The 13,322-nt window shown below is 58.5% G+C and overlaps 1 protein-coding gene across 1 annotated transcript in view; it reads right to left on the reverse strand.

Annotated features, from left to right (window-relative positions):
- Positions 1-2,839: 2,839 nt before the first annotated feature.
- LOC124235774 (chondroitin sulfate proteoglycan 4) overlaps positions 2,840-13,322 on the reverse strand; it is a 35,325-nt gene continuing 24,842 nt past the window's right edge. The window contains exons 4-10 of the mRNA XM_046654187.1: positions 12,448-12,930; positions 11,927-12,103; positions 10,012-10,210; positions 9,796-9,930; positions 9,517-9,683; positions 5,916-6,099; positions 2,840-5,606 (exon numbers count right to left, since the gene is read on the reverse strand). Of these exons, the coding sequence (XP_046510143.1) occupies positions 3,775-5,606; positions 5,916-6,099; positions 9,517-9,683; positions 9,796-9,930; positions 10,012-10,210; positions 11,927-12,103; positions 12,448-12,930 (3,177 nt within the window). The 3' untranslated portion in view covers positions 2,840-3,774. The remainder of the gene's footprint in view (positions 5,607-5,915; positions 6,100-9,516; positions 9,684-9,795; positions 9,931-10,011; positions 10,211-11,926; positions 12,104-12,447; positions 12,931-13,322) is intronic.

Genomic DNA, 13,322 nt, shown 5'->3' on the forward strand with positions numbered 1-13,322 from the left:
GGCACACATCATGGTGTGGTAGCTACTCCCTGGCATGTCTGGGGCTCTTCAGGAAGGGCTAGGTGGATTCCTATCTGCATCTCCCACAGCATTTCTGGCACAAAATGCCCTTGCCAATGCCTGACTAATCCTAGCGGTAACTACACAGGGATGGTGTTAACCAGGAGAGCACCTCAGTGAGGACGGGAGCTGTGGAGAGAGGGATCCAGCAGGTCTGGTTCCCAGCCCAGTCCATCCACTTGCCAGTGCTCCCTCACATGTTAGGACCAGGAACAGGAGACCCAACCAGAGAACTCTAGGGGGGCTGTCAAGGTACCTCTATCCCTTTAAGATCTGGAATCTTCAGGGCCCAGAGGAAGATGCCAGCACCCCTGGCAATTCCCACTGGTCAGGAGAAGTGTGTGTGGGGGGGAGGGGGAGGACTCTTTCTCTTGCTTCCTATTGGAGGAGGATGGCTCCAGCTCTGTGGGTTCCATGGCTGTCACAGCAGCTCCACTTAAAGGGCCAGCTCCTAGAATGAGGAGAGGGGCACAAAGGGAGCCCCTTCTTTAGCACCTAAGAGGCTAAATCATTTAGGGTGGTGGGCAGGGCTTCCAACCTGGGGACCCGGGGATCTGAGCCCCTCTGGCAACTCCTACCCTGCTCCCAACACTCCCTCCACCACCCCTCCCACTGTGGGGTCACTTCCCAGTTCTGCTGCTGTCAGCTTTGGTCCCTGGAGGAGCAGGGCATCCTGGCCCTCGGCTCAACATGGCCAGCTCCTGGGACTGTGGGAGGGCCACAAGCGAGGGGCATTTATCACAGAAGTTTGTGAGTGCACCTGTTTATGTGTGTGTGTGCATGTGTGTGTCATGTAGGCAAGTATTTATCTCTGTGTTGTGCGCCTGAAGGTCTGAAGGTGCACAGCTGTGTGCACAAGTGCACATTATGTGTGTGTGTGTGTGTGTAAGAGGGTCAGAGGCTCTGAGACATTCCCGAACACTTGTACACAGGTTGGCTCTCATCCTCAGTGCCTGGGAGGAGCTAGTTCCTTAAAGGAAGGGGATGGTGAGTTATTTCACAAAGTGGTTGGAATCCCCTTAAACCTGGGTTGGATATCAGAAATCTGCAAGCGATTTACATAAATTGAGGCCCCACATTTAGAATGGGTTCTGAGTTTGGTGTGCCAATGAAAGACCCTCTCCCAGGTCCTGGCAGAGCTGCTAGCCCAATACCTAGGTGTCAGCCCACTGTCCAGCACAGGCTTAGAGGAGCTGGAGCAGTGTCAGCCTGTGCCAGCTCACTAGGGGCAGGGCAGGCCAAGCTGCATTGAACAGAGGGTGTCGTCAGTCCTCTGGGGAGGACTGGGGGAAATTGGAGACGAGGCCAGATCCTGCCTGGCGGGTCTGTCACCTTTGTCTCAGCTTACACTCCCAGGGAAACTGGTCGGCCTGGGTGGAGATTGGCCCCAGATATCAGAGCCCTGAGGATCCAGCCCTGAGCTCGAGAGAGACAGGGCAGAGTGTAAGGTGTGGCCTGGAGACACTTTGGCAGGGCCCCTGTATGAGGCTGGTCAGGGGGTGCTGGAGAGACCAGGCTCATGAAGGGAGTCGAGGCCGGGACTGTTCCCACCTCCGGCCCCGGCCTCCCACCTTGTGAGGTGGCTTTTCACTGTGGCAACAAGAGCAGGCTGGGCCTCAGCGGTCTGGTCCGCTAGACTGCTGCTTTGCTATGTGACTCTGGGCAAGCCTCTTCCCCTCTCTGGTTCTCAGTCCCCTCTTGGTCCTCTGGGGGCCCTTTCAGCGGGATTCTGGGTTTCCTGCCGGGAGCTTGTGAGAGAGTGAAGGAGGATGTAGGAGTCTGGATGCTGAGACGTAGAGGGCATCGGGGAGGGGTGGGCCAGGGGAAGCATGGTGGGGAGGAGGGAATCTTCTCTCTTGCCCTAGTTCCTGGCTTAGATGTGACAGATGTTGAGGCACAGGGAAGAGGCGACTCTGGTCCCTAGGCCCAGGTCAGCTGCCAAAGGCTAGCTGGGGCTCTCCACCCCCAATGTGGCTGTGCTCAGGATCCTGTCCACTCCCCCTCCCTCCAAAGCTCAGACACCTCTCATGCTGCTTTCTTCTGAGGATGTCAACCTATTCCCAGGGCCCAAGGTATCCCCTGGGACCCAGAATCTGTCTCCACCGCCCCCGACCCTGGGAGACCCTCAAAAGGGGAGGGGCTAGAGTATGGCAGCTCCTCAATAACTCATAGAGGGCCTTCTGGAGATGCTCTGTCTCAAACCCATCTCTATCCAAATGATGGACTCTGGGCCATGTGCAGGGATAGCGGGCTTTTCAGAATTCTTGCTGCTCACTCTGCCTTTGAACAGGAGCACCCTGGGTCCTCTTGTTGGAAGGGTGGAGACCAGCAGAAATCTTCCTTGTGACAATCCCCAGGGAGCTGAGGGGAGGCATCTGTGGCAATCCCCTTCAGCCTCCCTGTCAACACCAAGTCCCAGCCTTAGGATCCCCAAGTCGCCCTCAGCCTCCTCACCTTTGCTGCTCCAACCTTTTGAGAGGTAGATGGCAAGGGACAGGGCTGTGGAAGCCAAAACTCAGGCTAAGAAATCTTGACCCGGGACACCAAATATCTCTTGGTTTCATTTTTTCCTTTAAGCTCCTTGGAGAGGGCCTAGCCTATGTTCCACAGCCTGGCCAACCTGCCCACACAGGTGTGGGTAGAGGAGATTTGGAAGGCCCCAGGAGATGGAAATTCATGGCTTGCATGGCCCCGTCTACCCTGTTGGCTGAGGCCCGGCGGGATGGCCTGCCCCAGGGGAGTTCAGCCCGATGTGGAGAAGGGCCCAGTACATGGTCAGACAAACAACACACAGCTGTCCAGAACCTCTGAAGCACCGTTTATCCAGGCCCCATGGAGCCGAGTCCCCCAGATGCCCACCCCCCAGTCCTTTGGGAGCACAGGCCCTGCAGTGGCCCTTGGCCCGAGACCCTGCATGTTGCCCAGCCCTGTCGGCTCCTGGGCCACAGACCCATGCTTGCCTACCTTCAGCCCATCAAAATGGGGCCTGGGAATGAACTGGCCTCAGACCCTCCTCTATCCCATGCCCGCACGGGCTCCATTAGTTGGGGCTAGCTCAGCACCATGTTAAACAGCTTCCTTACAATTCCCCTTAAATAAGCCCATCTCCAGAGCAACCCCCCACCTTGTACCCTGAATATATTATTATACTGGCTTGTGCCTTCTAGAGAGTGGAGGGGCTCTCTCCTCCTGCCCTCTGCTCCAGGGAATACCATCTTCCTAAAGGACCAGGGGAAAAAGTTTTCCTCTCAGCCCTGGGGCAGAGATGAGGGGAGGCCTGGCTTGGAGTGGAAAAGCCAGGAATCCCCATGTGCCCCTCCCTGCCCTCACTTCTCCTTGCCTTCTCAGCAGGCTGGGTCAGGTGTGACTTACCCAAGGTCAGAGACCCAGGACCCAGAGTCCTGACCCATCTAGGAGGCTGCTCTGGTATTCACAGCCCAAGCTAGCTCCAGGGCAGGGCCCCAACTCTGAGCTTGCCTCTGGCCTTGGGCGCCTTGCAGTTCTCTAGGCATGGAGGGAGCTGGCGAGATTCCAGCTCTTCACTCCGCTCTGTCCTGGACCCCTGGACTTCCTCCCAGCACCTTCCGTCCCTAGTGTCCCCAGGTCTCCCTGGCTCTGGGGACACTCAGACAGCACCAGGGCATGGGAGCAATGGGGCTGGGGCCTGAGCAAGCCTGTCCCTGGCCTGAGCAGCATCTGGGCCCAGACCAGGCCTCACACCCAGTACTGGCCGTTCTTAAGGGCAGGGTTTTGTGTCCGGCAGAACTGAAGCAGCTCTGGGTCAGGCTGGCCCCCTGGTGGGGGCCCCTGGCCAGACACGGCTGTGAGTGGGATGGCCTGGCCTGGCTCTACCTTGCGGAAGGTCTCAGTGTCGCCAGCCAGGCCATTGCGGGGCTTAGCAGTCAGCACCTGGACGTTGTGTTTGCCTGTCTTGTTGCGTTTGCGGAGGTAGAAGAGCAGGGGCAAGATGAGTGCCAGGAGCAGGAGGACCAGGCACACGGGGATGATGATGCTGAACATGTTGGCTTCAAGAAAGCCCAGGAAGCCCCCACTAGCCACGGTGGGCATGGGGCTGGAGGCTGCTGGAGGCTCGCCCGTGGGGGTGACACTCTCTGGCTCCCCTGCTTCTGTCCGAACAGCCTCAGGGAGACTGAGCAGGGCCACACTGTAGGGCCGGGCTGCATTGTAAGGCTCAGTGGCAAAGTCCAGTGAGGCCACAGCAGGCGGGACACCCTGGGCCCACAGTTCCAGAGTGAGACTATCCCCTGTGGGGGTGGGGGACATACCCTCTGGCCTGCCCACCTCCAGCCCCAGCCTTCCATCCTCAAGGTCCTGCTGAGTGAACTGCTCCACAAGCTGGCTGCCCCTGGGCTCCGTCCTGGCCCGGGGCATGCGGACCACACGGCCGTGCTGGGGTCCCGCCAGGAGCCGGAAACGGGGCATACTGCCTGTGCGGTTGGCCAGCTCGGCTGCATCTAGGACAGTGGAGTCCAGGCGCAAGGTGGCACCCTGGGGCCATGGCCCTCCTGCCCACACATGCAGCAGAGCCCTCACGGTGACGTTTACTGTGGCTGACGCGTTGGCACCCCTGGCAAGTGCCAGGATGCTGAAGTGGTCACGAGAGGAGGAGAAGTTGGTGAAAGCAAAGACCACCTCCCCCTGGTCTACCTGGAGCTGGCTGAAGGCTGTGGCAGGCCGCCCACCCACCAGGAGATGCCCGTACTGGGGCCCCTGAGTGAGGCGGTATGCTGCGTCAGGCTCCTCCCGATCTGAAACTACCTGGAGTTGCTGCCGGCTCAGTGAGGAGCGCCCTAAAGCTTGGGGCACCTCTAGGGGTGCCTGCAGTTGCACCTCAATGGCAGATGGCAAGACATCCACAGCCAGGGACATGGGCAGGGGTGGGCTGGCCCCATCAGACACGCTCAGCTGGAAGATGCCTGCCACACTGCTCCCATTGGCCACGAAGGCCAGCCGCCCGGCGTCCACATCAGCCTGCGTGAAGTGGGTCACAGGCCCTGGGCTGGCCCCTGCCAGGCTCAGGAAGCCGTTGTGGGGTGCCCGCTGTACCTCGTACTCAATTTCCCCGGGAGCCGAGTCTGGGTCCACCACATTCAGCTGGGCCCGGGAGATGGGGATGCGGGAGCCACGGGTGAGCCGGAGCGGGACGGAGGCCTGCAGCTGAGGTGGCCGCTCATTCACATCCCGTACTGTGATGGCAAAGGCCTCTGAAGTTTGGGGTCCCGCCACTGAGGCCCCTGCTGGCCCTTGGAGGTGGGCACGGAAGCGGAAGCCATCCTGCTGGGTGCCCCCACCTCCATGGGCGTACACCAGCTGCCCTGCAGCCAGCTCGGACTGCAGGAAGTGGGGCCGCCCGGCATGGAGGGGCTCCTCGGACACCAACAGCTGGCCCCGGGTGGGGAACTGTGTGATCTGGAAAAGCACGTCGTGTTCTGGGCGCTGCGGTGAGAGAACGCTGGCCAGGAGGTTGGAGGCGTCGAGGGCAGCTGTGGTGATCTCAGCCCGCTGGCCTTCGGGGACCCAGAGACCTAGGGGTGGGACATAGACTATGAAGGTCCAGTCCACTGAGGGAAGAGCCATGGACCCCAAGACCAGGCCCTTGGGGCAAGGTTGTGCCTCCTCCCTCAGACCAAGTACCCCAGAATGAGGGTCAGAGTCCCCAGGAAGACAAGGACCATGTCTGCCTTCTGATCTCAAGGGATCCCCACCTGCCCACCCTTCCTATAACTTCCCAGGTCCTGGGAGCTGGCACGAGCTGCTGACCCTGGCCTTGTGTCCCCTCCTCTGTGGGCCTCTCCCAGTGTCCCCTCAACTTTGCCAGCCATGATGTTGTTCACCTTTGTTCCTCCAGAGGCGGCTGGGGTGCTGAGGACAGGCAGCCTCGAAAGATACAGCTACAGCAAGAGTGGCGGCCACATCGGGGGCAGGAGGCGAGGACAGCAGGAGCTCCAGGGCATCATGGGCCTCCCAGAAGGGCTCAGGGGGCATCTCGTGCTCATACAGAACATTCCCAGCGTATACCTGTGGGGACACCCCATGGTTGGATGAGAAGAAGGTCCAGCCTATGGTGCCCAGGAGCTCCCTCCCAGGCTGGCACCGGCACTGGGCGTTGCGGTCTCCCTGCCAGCCCCTCAGTGCCCAGCCTCACTTTCGGCTTCCCCGGCTAGACCTATCACTGTGTCTGTGACGGCGCTCTCCCTCACTAGCTCAGTGGGTCGCCATTAGGCAATCGTGAGCAGTGAAGCGCTGAGTCCTGGAGCCAGATGACATGTCAAATCCCGGCTCTCCCGCTTTGAACAAATCACCTCATTTCTCTGAACCTCTGGAGAGAGTAATACTCCACCTTCTCTCAACCACTTCCACCACCTCCCTTCTTTCTCCTATGGTGTCAATTTCCCCCGAAATGGATCATTCCCATTGTCACAAAACTATGCTATTCTGCCATCTTAAAAAACTTCTAACTTCACTTTTTCTACCATTTGCCCCCCAGTTCTCTTGCTCTTCTTTGCAGCAAAACTCCAAAAAGAATAGGCTATACTCTTCCCCCCAAGCTATCCTGAGCACACTCCACCCAGGCTTTTGTTCCTGTGATGCCATCAAAACTGCTGTTGCCAAGGGCACCAATGGCCTACGTGGTCAGTTCTTGAACCTCATACTGCTTGCCTGCTCAGCAGCATTTGACACAATTGAACACTCCTTCCTCAACACACCAGCCGGCTTCCAGGACGTTCTGCTCTCTTGGTTTTTCTCCTACCTTTCTAGTTTCTCCTTTACAGACTCTCTTGTTGGTCCCCCTGTTCTCCCCAAAGTCCACGCTTGGCCTCGAGACTCTTCTCTATCTACAGGTGCTCCCCATGTGCCCTGGATCACTCTCACATCTTCAAATGCTAGCTATATTGGTGACGCCCCTATTTGTATCTCCAGCCCGGACTGCTCTCGCCCGAACTCTGCACTCATATATCCACCTGCTTCCTTAGCAGCTCCTTGTGGATGTCCAAGGGCCACGTCAGACTCAGCCTGCCCCAGACAGACTCCTGACCTGCTCTGCCTCCCAGTCTTCCCACGGCACAGGATGGCAGCTGTGTTCTTCCAGGCTCAGGCCAAAGACTCTGGAGTCATCGCTGACTCCTCTCCTTATCTCACATACCATCATTTCTGGCCTGGATTATTGCCAATAGCCTCCTAACTGTGTCCCAGCCTCAGCCCCGCCCCTTGCCCCCCGGCAGTTTGTTAACACAGAAGCCAGAATGAGCCTTTCAAAATGTAAGTAAGTTTATGTCACCCTTGCTCAGATAGTGCAATGGCTTACTGTTTGACCACGAAGACCTCGTTGTGACCGGTTACCCCTGCGACCTCATCTCCTACCACTCCCTCTACAGCAACTCCACTCCAGTCACCTGCTCTTCTCTAGGGCTGTCTGCATGTTAAACACTAAGGAACATTCTTCACTTCCATAAAGAAATAAGTTCCCTCCCCCTTCTAACTCCAATGTGTCCTCTTGGCTTATCTTTTGTTTTCCCCTTTTAGGAGACACGGGGAACTATGTTCCTTCTCTCAGAAAAACAAGACTTGTGCAATAGTAAGATGGACACTGAGCGTGGTCTGAGTGTGCGGAGGCCCTCAGGGCAATGGGCTGTGGTGAACCCGGGGGCACTGCCCATTCTAAAGGGGGAGCCAGACCTGGTGTAAAGGAGGAGCAGAGCCCTGTGGAGACTGGTGGCTGCTCCTCAGCTGATTGTTGTAAGAGGGAACACAGGCCTTTCAAGAAACTGGAAATCAGGTTTTTTGGTGACATCTCCCCAAGGTTATAGGTTGACCATTAATTAAAAAATGTTAAATGCACTGTGCAGGCCAAATAAAACACATCTGTGGGCCAGATGTGGCCCACAAGGACTACCAGCTGTAACCTCTGGCGCAGGCTGAGGGGTGGGCAGGAAGGAAATGGAGACCCCTGGGAGTGGGAGTGGGAGGCTGGATGCCTAGGCACAGGAGTGTCTGTGGGTGGGAGGTGTCCAGTAGGGAGTGAGGCAATCCCGACAAGGTGGGGAGGAGTCCCTGAGCTCTGGGAGCAAGCAGTGTCCTCTGGTGAGAGGACTCTTGCACTAGCAGTCAGAACGCAGAGTCCTGGTTTTGCCTCTTACTAGCCATGTGCTCTGAATAAAGTCACCTGACCTCTGTGAGCCTCATTTTCTTCATCTGCAAAATGGGGACACCTGATCCCTGCCCCACCCAGCTCAGAGTATTGTGGGACAGTGGTGCTGTCAGACACTCCCCAGTCCTGCCCTGCCCCCTTCTCCAAGGTGGGGAAGGTATCTCTGCCACACAGCCCCTCCCAGCTTCCCTGGGTGGCACTGCCAGCCTGGCCCCCTGGTGGCCACTCAATCTCGTCCTTCAGATTGCTGGGGTGTGGGACAGTGTAGCACTGTCAGGTGCGGGTGGGGCCCTGAGGCCTGGTCCTGTTCCCTCTCTCTTCCTGCGCATCTGATGACAAAGGCTCCTAGGGACTCAGGGTGCAGTTGCTGCAGCCACAGCCTGCTGAATATTTCATTGTAGGAAGAGGGCAGGAATGGCCACAGCAGAAGCCAGGGCTCCTGGAGAATGGAGAACCCAGGCCTGCGGGAGGTTGATGTGAGAGACCCGAGCAACCTTTTCCCACCTCGTTAAAGCCACCTCCTTCCCTGATGCCTGAGAGTTCCCCACCTGCTCTGCCTCTGGGGAGAACCAAGGCTACCCTGGCCCCTCCTGAACTTAGAAGGGGCATTAATGTAAGTCATGGCTGCCGGCCCCACTGGCACAGTTAGCACAGAGAGCTCTGTGATCCCAGCAGGCTAGCAGTCTGCCTCTTCCCAGGGCTGAGTTCTAGCTTTTGCTGGTGGCCTCTGGTATGCTCTGGGACAGCTATGCCCTAAAGATGCCATGATGGACAGACGGCAACTTCACTCTCAGCTCTACCTCCTCAGCTGCCTTCTGTCCACTCATCTGCTGCCAGGACCCCCTCTGCTTCTTGCTGGCCCCTGAGCTGAGCCCCAGGCTCACACCTCTGCCTGTAGGCCCAACAGCTGCCTTCATCTAACTCTATGCCCCTGAACCAAGCAGTGCCCCTCACCAGCCACTCGGGTGTACTAGTGTCCCCTACACAGTGCACCCTTTCCAGCCCCTAGGGTCCTGTTGCAGCTTCCTTCTAGAAGCCAAGCCCCAGGACCCAATCCCTGCTCTGGGCTCCTGCATTCTCCTCCCTCCCCTTGTAACACTAAGCCCCTTTTGCCCTACCAGCCTGGTGGCTCCTGGAAGGCAAGGCATGCAGGGTCTGGAACATGGCAGGCCCAGGGAGTGCCTGCTGCCAACGATGCTGCAGCTGGTACTCGTGTCCATAGGCAGAGTGTGCCACCTGAGGCTGGAGGGAGTCCGAGCGGGGGCTGTAGAGAGTTGGGCCCTTACCTCGGCCTGAGTGAAGTTCACCAGGGCCTCCCCAGTGCTGCCTTGCTGGGCACGGAACAGCCGGCCAAGCCGGGGGCCCTGTACCACGCGGTAGAGAAGGTGGTGGGGGTCGGTGCCTGCGCTGGAGCTGGCTCTCAGGCTCTGGCTGCTGAGCGGCTGGATGGACCCTGCGAGAGGCAAAAGGGGCCTGTCAGCCTTTGGCCAGGAGCCAGGGCAAAGCCTGCCACTGCTAGAGGGGTGGCATGACCCTGGCATGCCACCCACATTTGGCAGACCCACCTGGGCAGATGGTCAGGGTCCGGCTGCCCTCCAGTGAGAGGAGCAGTTGCTTCTGGGCCACCACGTGGAAGAAGTGTCCATGGGAAGTGTGCTCGCCATCGGAGAGGCTGAAGTGGAAACCTCCGTCCAGGGCTCCTGAGGACAGGAGTGGAGTTGGGTCTCGCAGGCCCATGCTGGCGCCCCATCCTCAGAGCATCCCCACCTCTCAGCACCCACCTCTGTGTGAGAACAGCACGAGCCTGCCATCCAGCTGGGCCTGTGTGAAGCTGTGGATCTCAGTGCCCGGCGCCGCCTGCAGCACTACCCGTCCATTGCTGGGCCGCTCGATGGTGTAGACCAGGTCCTCAGGCCCTGAGTCGTTGTCTGTGCCCCTAAGGGCCTCCGTAGGGATGGGCACAGTGGCCCCCTCCCACATCTGGGGACACAGGACTGTGAAGGTTCTGCCCCTACCAAGCTTACCTTCCTTATTCCTCCCCGGCCATGGGGCCACCATCGGGGCTCTGAGCGCACTGTAGCTCAGGCCCTCAGCTGGCATTGAGGCCTATGCCTTTCTGGGCCCCCTGCACAAAGGGCCCTCCACCCCATTCACCTTCCCCTGTTACCCCAGGGCCCCCACGCCCAGGCTCCCTGCTCTCCATCTGCCCTAATCCTGCTGTCCCTCAAGGCCAACTCATGTCCCCCTACCTCAGGAAGCCCCCAGCTCTCAGCCTCACCAGGTTCTCACCCCTCAGAGACCCTACCTACCCTGACAGACAGTGCTGCTTAATCCAGCCCTGTCCCACTGGCAGGGCAGGGGTCTCCCTTCAGACCCTCCACAGCAAGTTTGGGCAGGGGCTGGGCACACTGGGGAACGTGAGTTTTGCCTGCCCAGGATACTTAGAAATGGTCTCCCCTTCCAGGTGAGAAAGAGGGCATGAAGCATGGAGAGCTGGAGGCTGATGGCTGGCTGTCATCCCGCAGCATGGAAGCAGCACTGGGATGAAGGCCCAGGTGTTTCCAGTGCAGGCCTGAGCCCCAAGCAGATGGGTGAGGGATGCCTGGGTGTGAGCAGCCCCTCCCCATGCTCAGAGTGAAGGGGAGATCCCCTCAGGCCTGTCACCTGCCAGCATGGCAGGATCCTGTTCCCAGGGTCCTATTATACATCCTGCTGGGTCAGCAACTTGTGGGCAGTATTGGGGAGGGGATTCTATATCTGGAAAACAGCCCTCTTGGATTCCTGTGCTCCCTCCCAGAGCCCCAGGAGGACCCCAGCCGCAGGTCTGGAAGGAGGGCTGCAAATTACGAGGGCAGGGCTTTAGCGAGGCTTCTGGCACAAACACGGTGGATAGCACCCCCTGGTGGCCAAGCTGCCACACAGCACCACCCGCTTGTGGTCTCAGGGCAGCCCTTAGCCTGTACCCTCCATAGGCCTCTCCACCACTGGGCTGCTTCCCACAGGCACATCCTATACCACCAAAGATGCCTAGTGCCCCATGTCACAGACAGCCCAAATCAGCCCCCTTGTGAAGCCTTCCACGGCTCCTGCTGACCTAGAGTGCACACCCTAGAAGTCAGCGTTCAAGGTCCTGCCCATCTGCTATCTTGCTGTGTGGCCTCGGTCAAGCCACGCCCTTACTGTTATACCAGTAACTACTTTTGTGACTGTGAAGAAGTTCTGTCACCTCTATCTGGGTCGCAACCTCCACCTCTGCTGAATGGGGGCACTGCTGCTCCGCAGTGGTATAAGGGGCAGGGGCTTGGGGATCCAGTCTGTGGCCTTCACTTTCTGGGGGAGGAAGTGGGGAGCTTAACTGTTCCCCACCTGGAGTCCATCCTTAAAGGCTTGAAAACTTTCTTCATGAGTTCTGGTCCTGAGCTATAGAAAAAGCCTCCTGCTGAGGGTGAGTCAGGGAAGAGCAGGGCCAAGTGTGGCCATTCACAAGGCTGCCTACTGCACTTATAAGTGTCCAATAACAAAGCCTCACACCTGTGTTCTATTTTCAGTATAACAGCTCTTCTCTCTTCCCAAAAACCTAGTGAGGCACGTGGCAGAGCCCCCATGTTACAGAGGAGGAAACTGAGGCTCGGGGGAGCTATGTGCTGGGCCTCTCTCTGGGAGAAGAGGTGGGAGGTGGTCCTAGAATGCGCTTACCTGCAGGCCTGTGTTTGTGGTGAGGATGGGGGGTTGGTCGTTGACAGGCAGGATGGTGATGGTGAAGCCCACAGGATGGCTCTGGCGGCCTATTTCCGAGGCATTAGCTACCAGGACAAAGCTGTCTGTCAGTGTCTCGCTCCCATCATGCACATAGCGGATCAGCTGCTGTTCCACCTGTGGGCAGGCCCAGGGCTGCAGGTCAGGCCTCAGCAGGCCTGAGACTCACCGTGGGTCTTCATGACCTGCCTTTGGGTGCGGGAGGAAACTGACTCCTCTGGAAATGAGGACAATCATTTCTCCCCGAGTGAAGGAAGGAAGGGGTGAAGGAGATAGGGACAATCATTTCTGTCTGCCCAGTGAAGAAGGAATGAGATGAGGTATCTAAAGCAGAGGTGCTCCATAAATGTGGGCTCCATGCCTCCTCTAAGTACATACCCCCAGACTGGGAGGCCCTGGGGCTCCCCCTACTCTGCCCCCAGAGCTGGGCTGAAACCCCAGGGCCTCCCTGACAGTCATACCTCTCTCCAGGAGAAGGTGCCGAGGGTCCTGTCTTGAGGTCCTTCCTCTCTCTGCAGGACCCCATGCTGGGGTGGCTCAAGCACTTGCAGGTTGAGGCCTGGCAGTGTGGGGAAGTAGGGCCCAATGATGCGGAGCAGCGGGGGGGCCAGGGTGCGGGTGCCGCCCTCGGGGACGCTGAAGTTCTGTGCCTCCAGTGGGATGGCAGCAGGCAGCACCTCCAGCTCCATGAGGACTCCTTCGAGGGGGGTACCTAGGCCTGAGGCCACATCCAGGGAGAAGGTATCACTCCAGGCCTCTGGGCGGGAGTGCAGGTACAGGACTCTGCCCTCATCCACCGCCTCCTGAGAGAAGCTCTGCACGGGGTCCAGGCTGGGTGCCTCGGCTGCCGTGGTGCCGTGAGACAATGTCACCAGATAGCCAGCACTTGGTGGGGTCTTCACCGAGAACACAATGTCTGCCGGCAGCACTGCCTCCTGGGCTGCCTGGTTAACAGAGGGTCACAGGTACTCACGGGGGTCACAGAGGAAGGCTGTCCTGGCCTCTGAGACACACATTCCCTCAGAACACATAATCACAAATCCTCAGAGTCAGTGACACAGACATACAATCTCACCACACACTGATGTGTGGACAGAGACACACATGTACGTCCTACACCTAGACACGCATGCGCACATACACACAGAGAATGCCCCCGCAATTGCCATCCTTCACCACCAGAGGGTGCCCTATCCCTCTTAGAGGCACAGACTCCTAGACTCTAGGCTCTATGGAGCTGGCAGACCCAGGTCCAGTCCAAGGGCCACTGGGTGCCCCCTCACCTGATGGTCCAGCCACAAAGGGCTACACACTGCCCCCAAACTCACATTCCTGA

Source organism: Equus quagga, chromosome 2, assembly GCF_021613505.1.
Source record: "Equus quagga isolate Etosha38 chromosome 2, UCLA_HA_Equagga_1.0, whole genome shotgun sequence".
Taxonomy (NCBI): domain Eukaryota; kingdom Metazoa; phylum Chordata; class Mammalia; order Perissodactyla; family Equidae; genus Equus; species Equus quagga.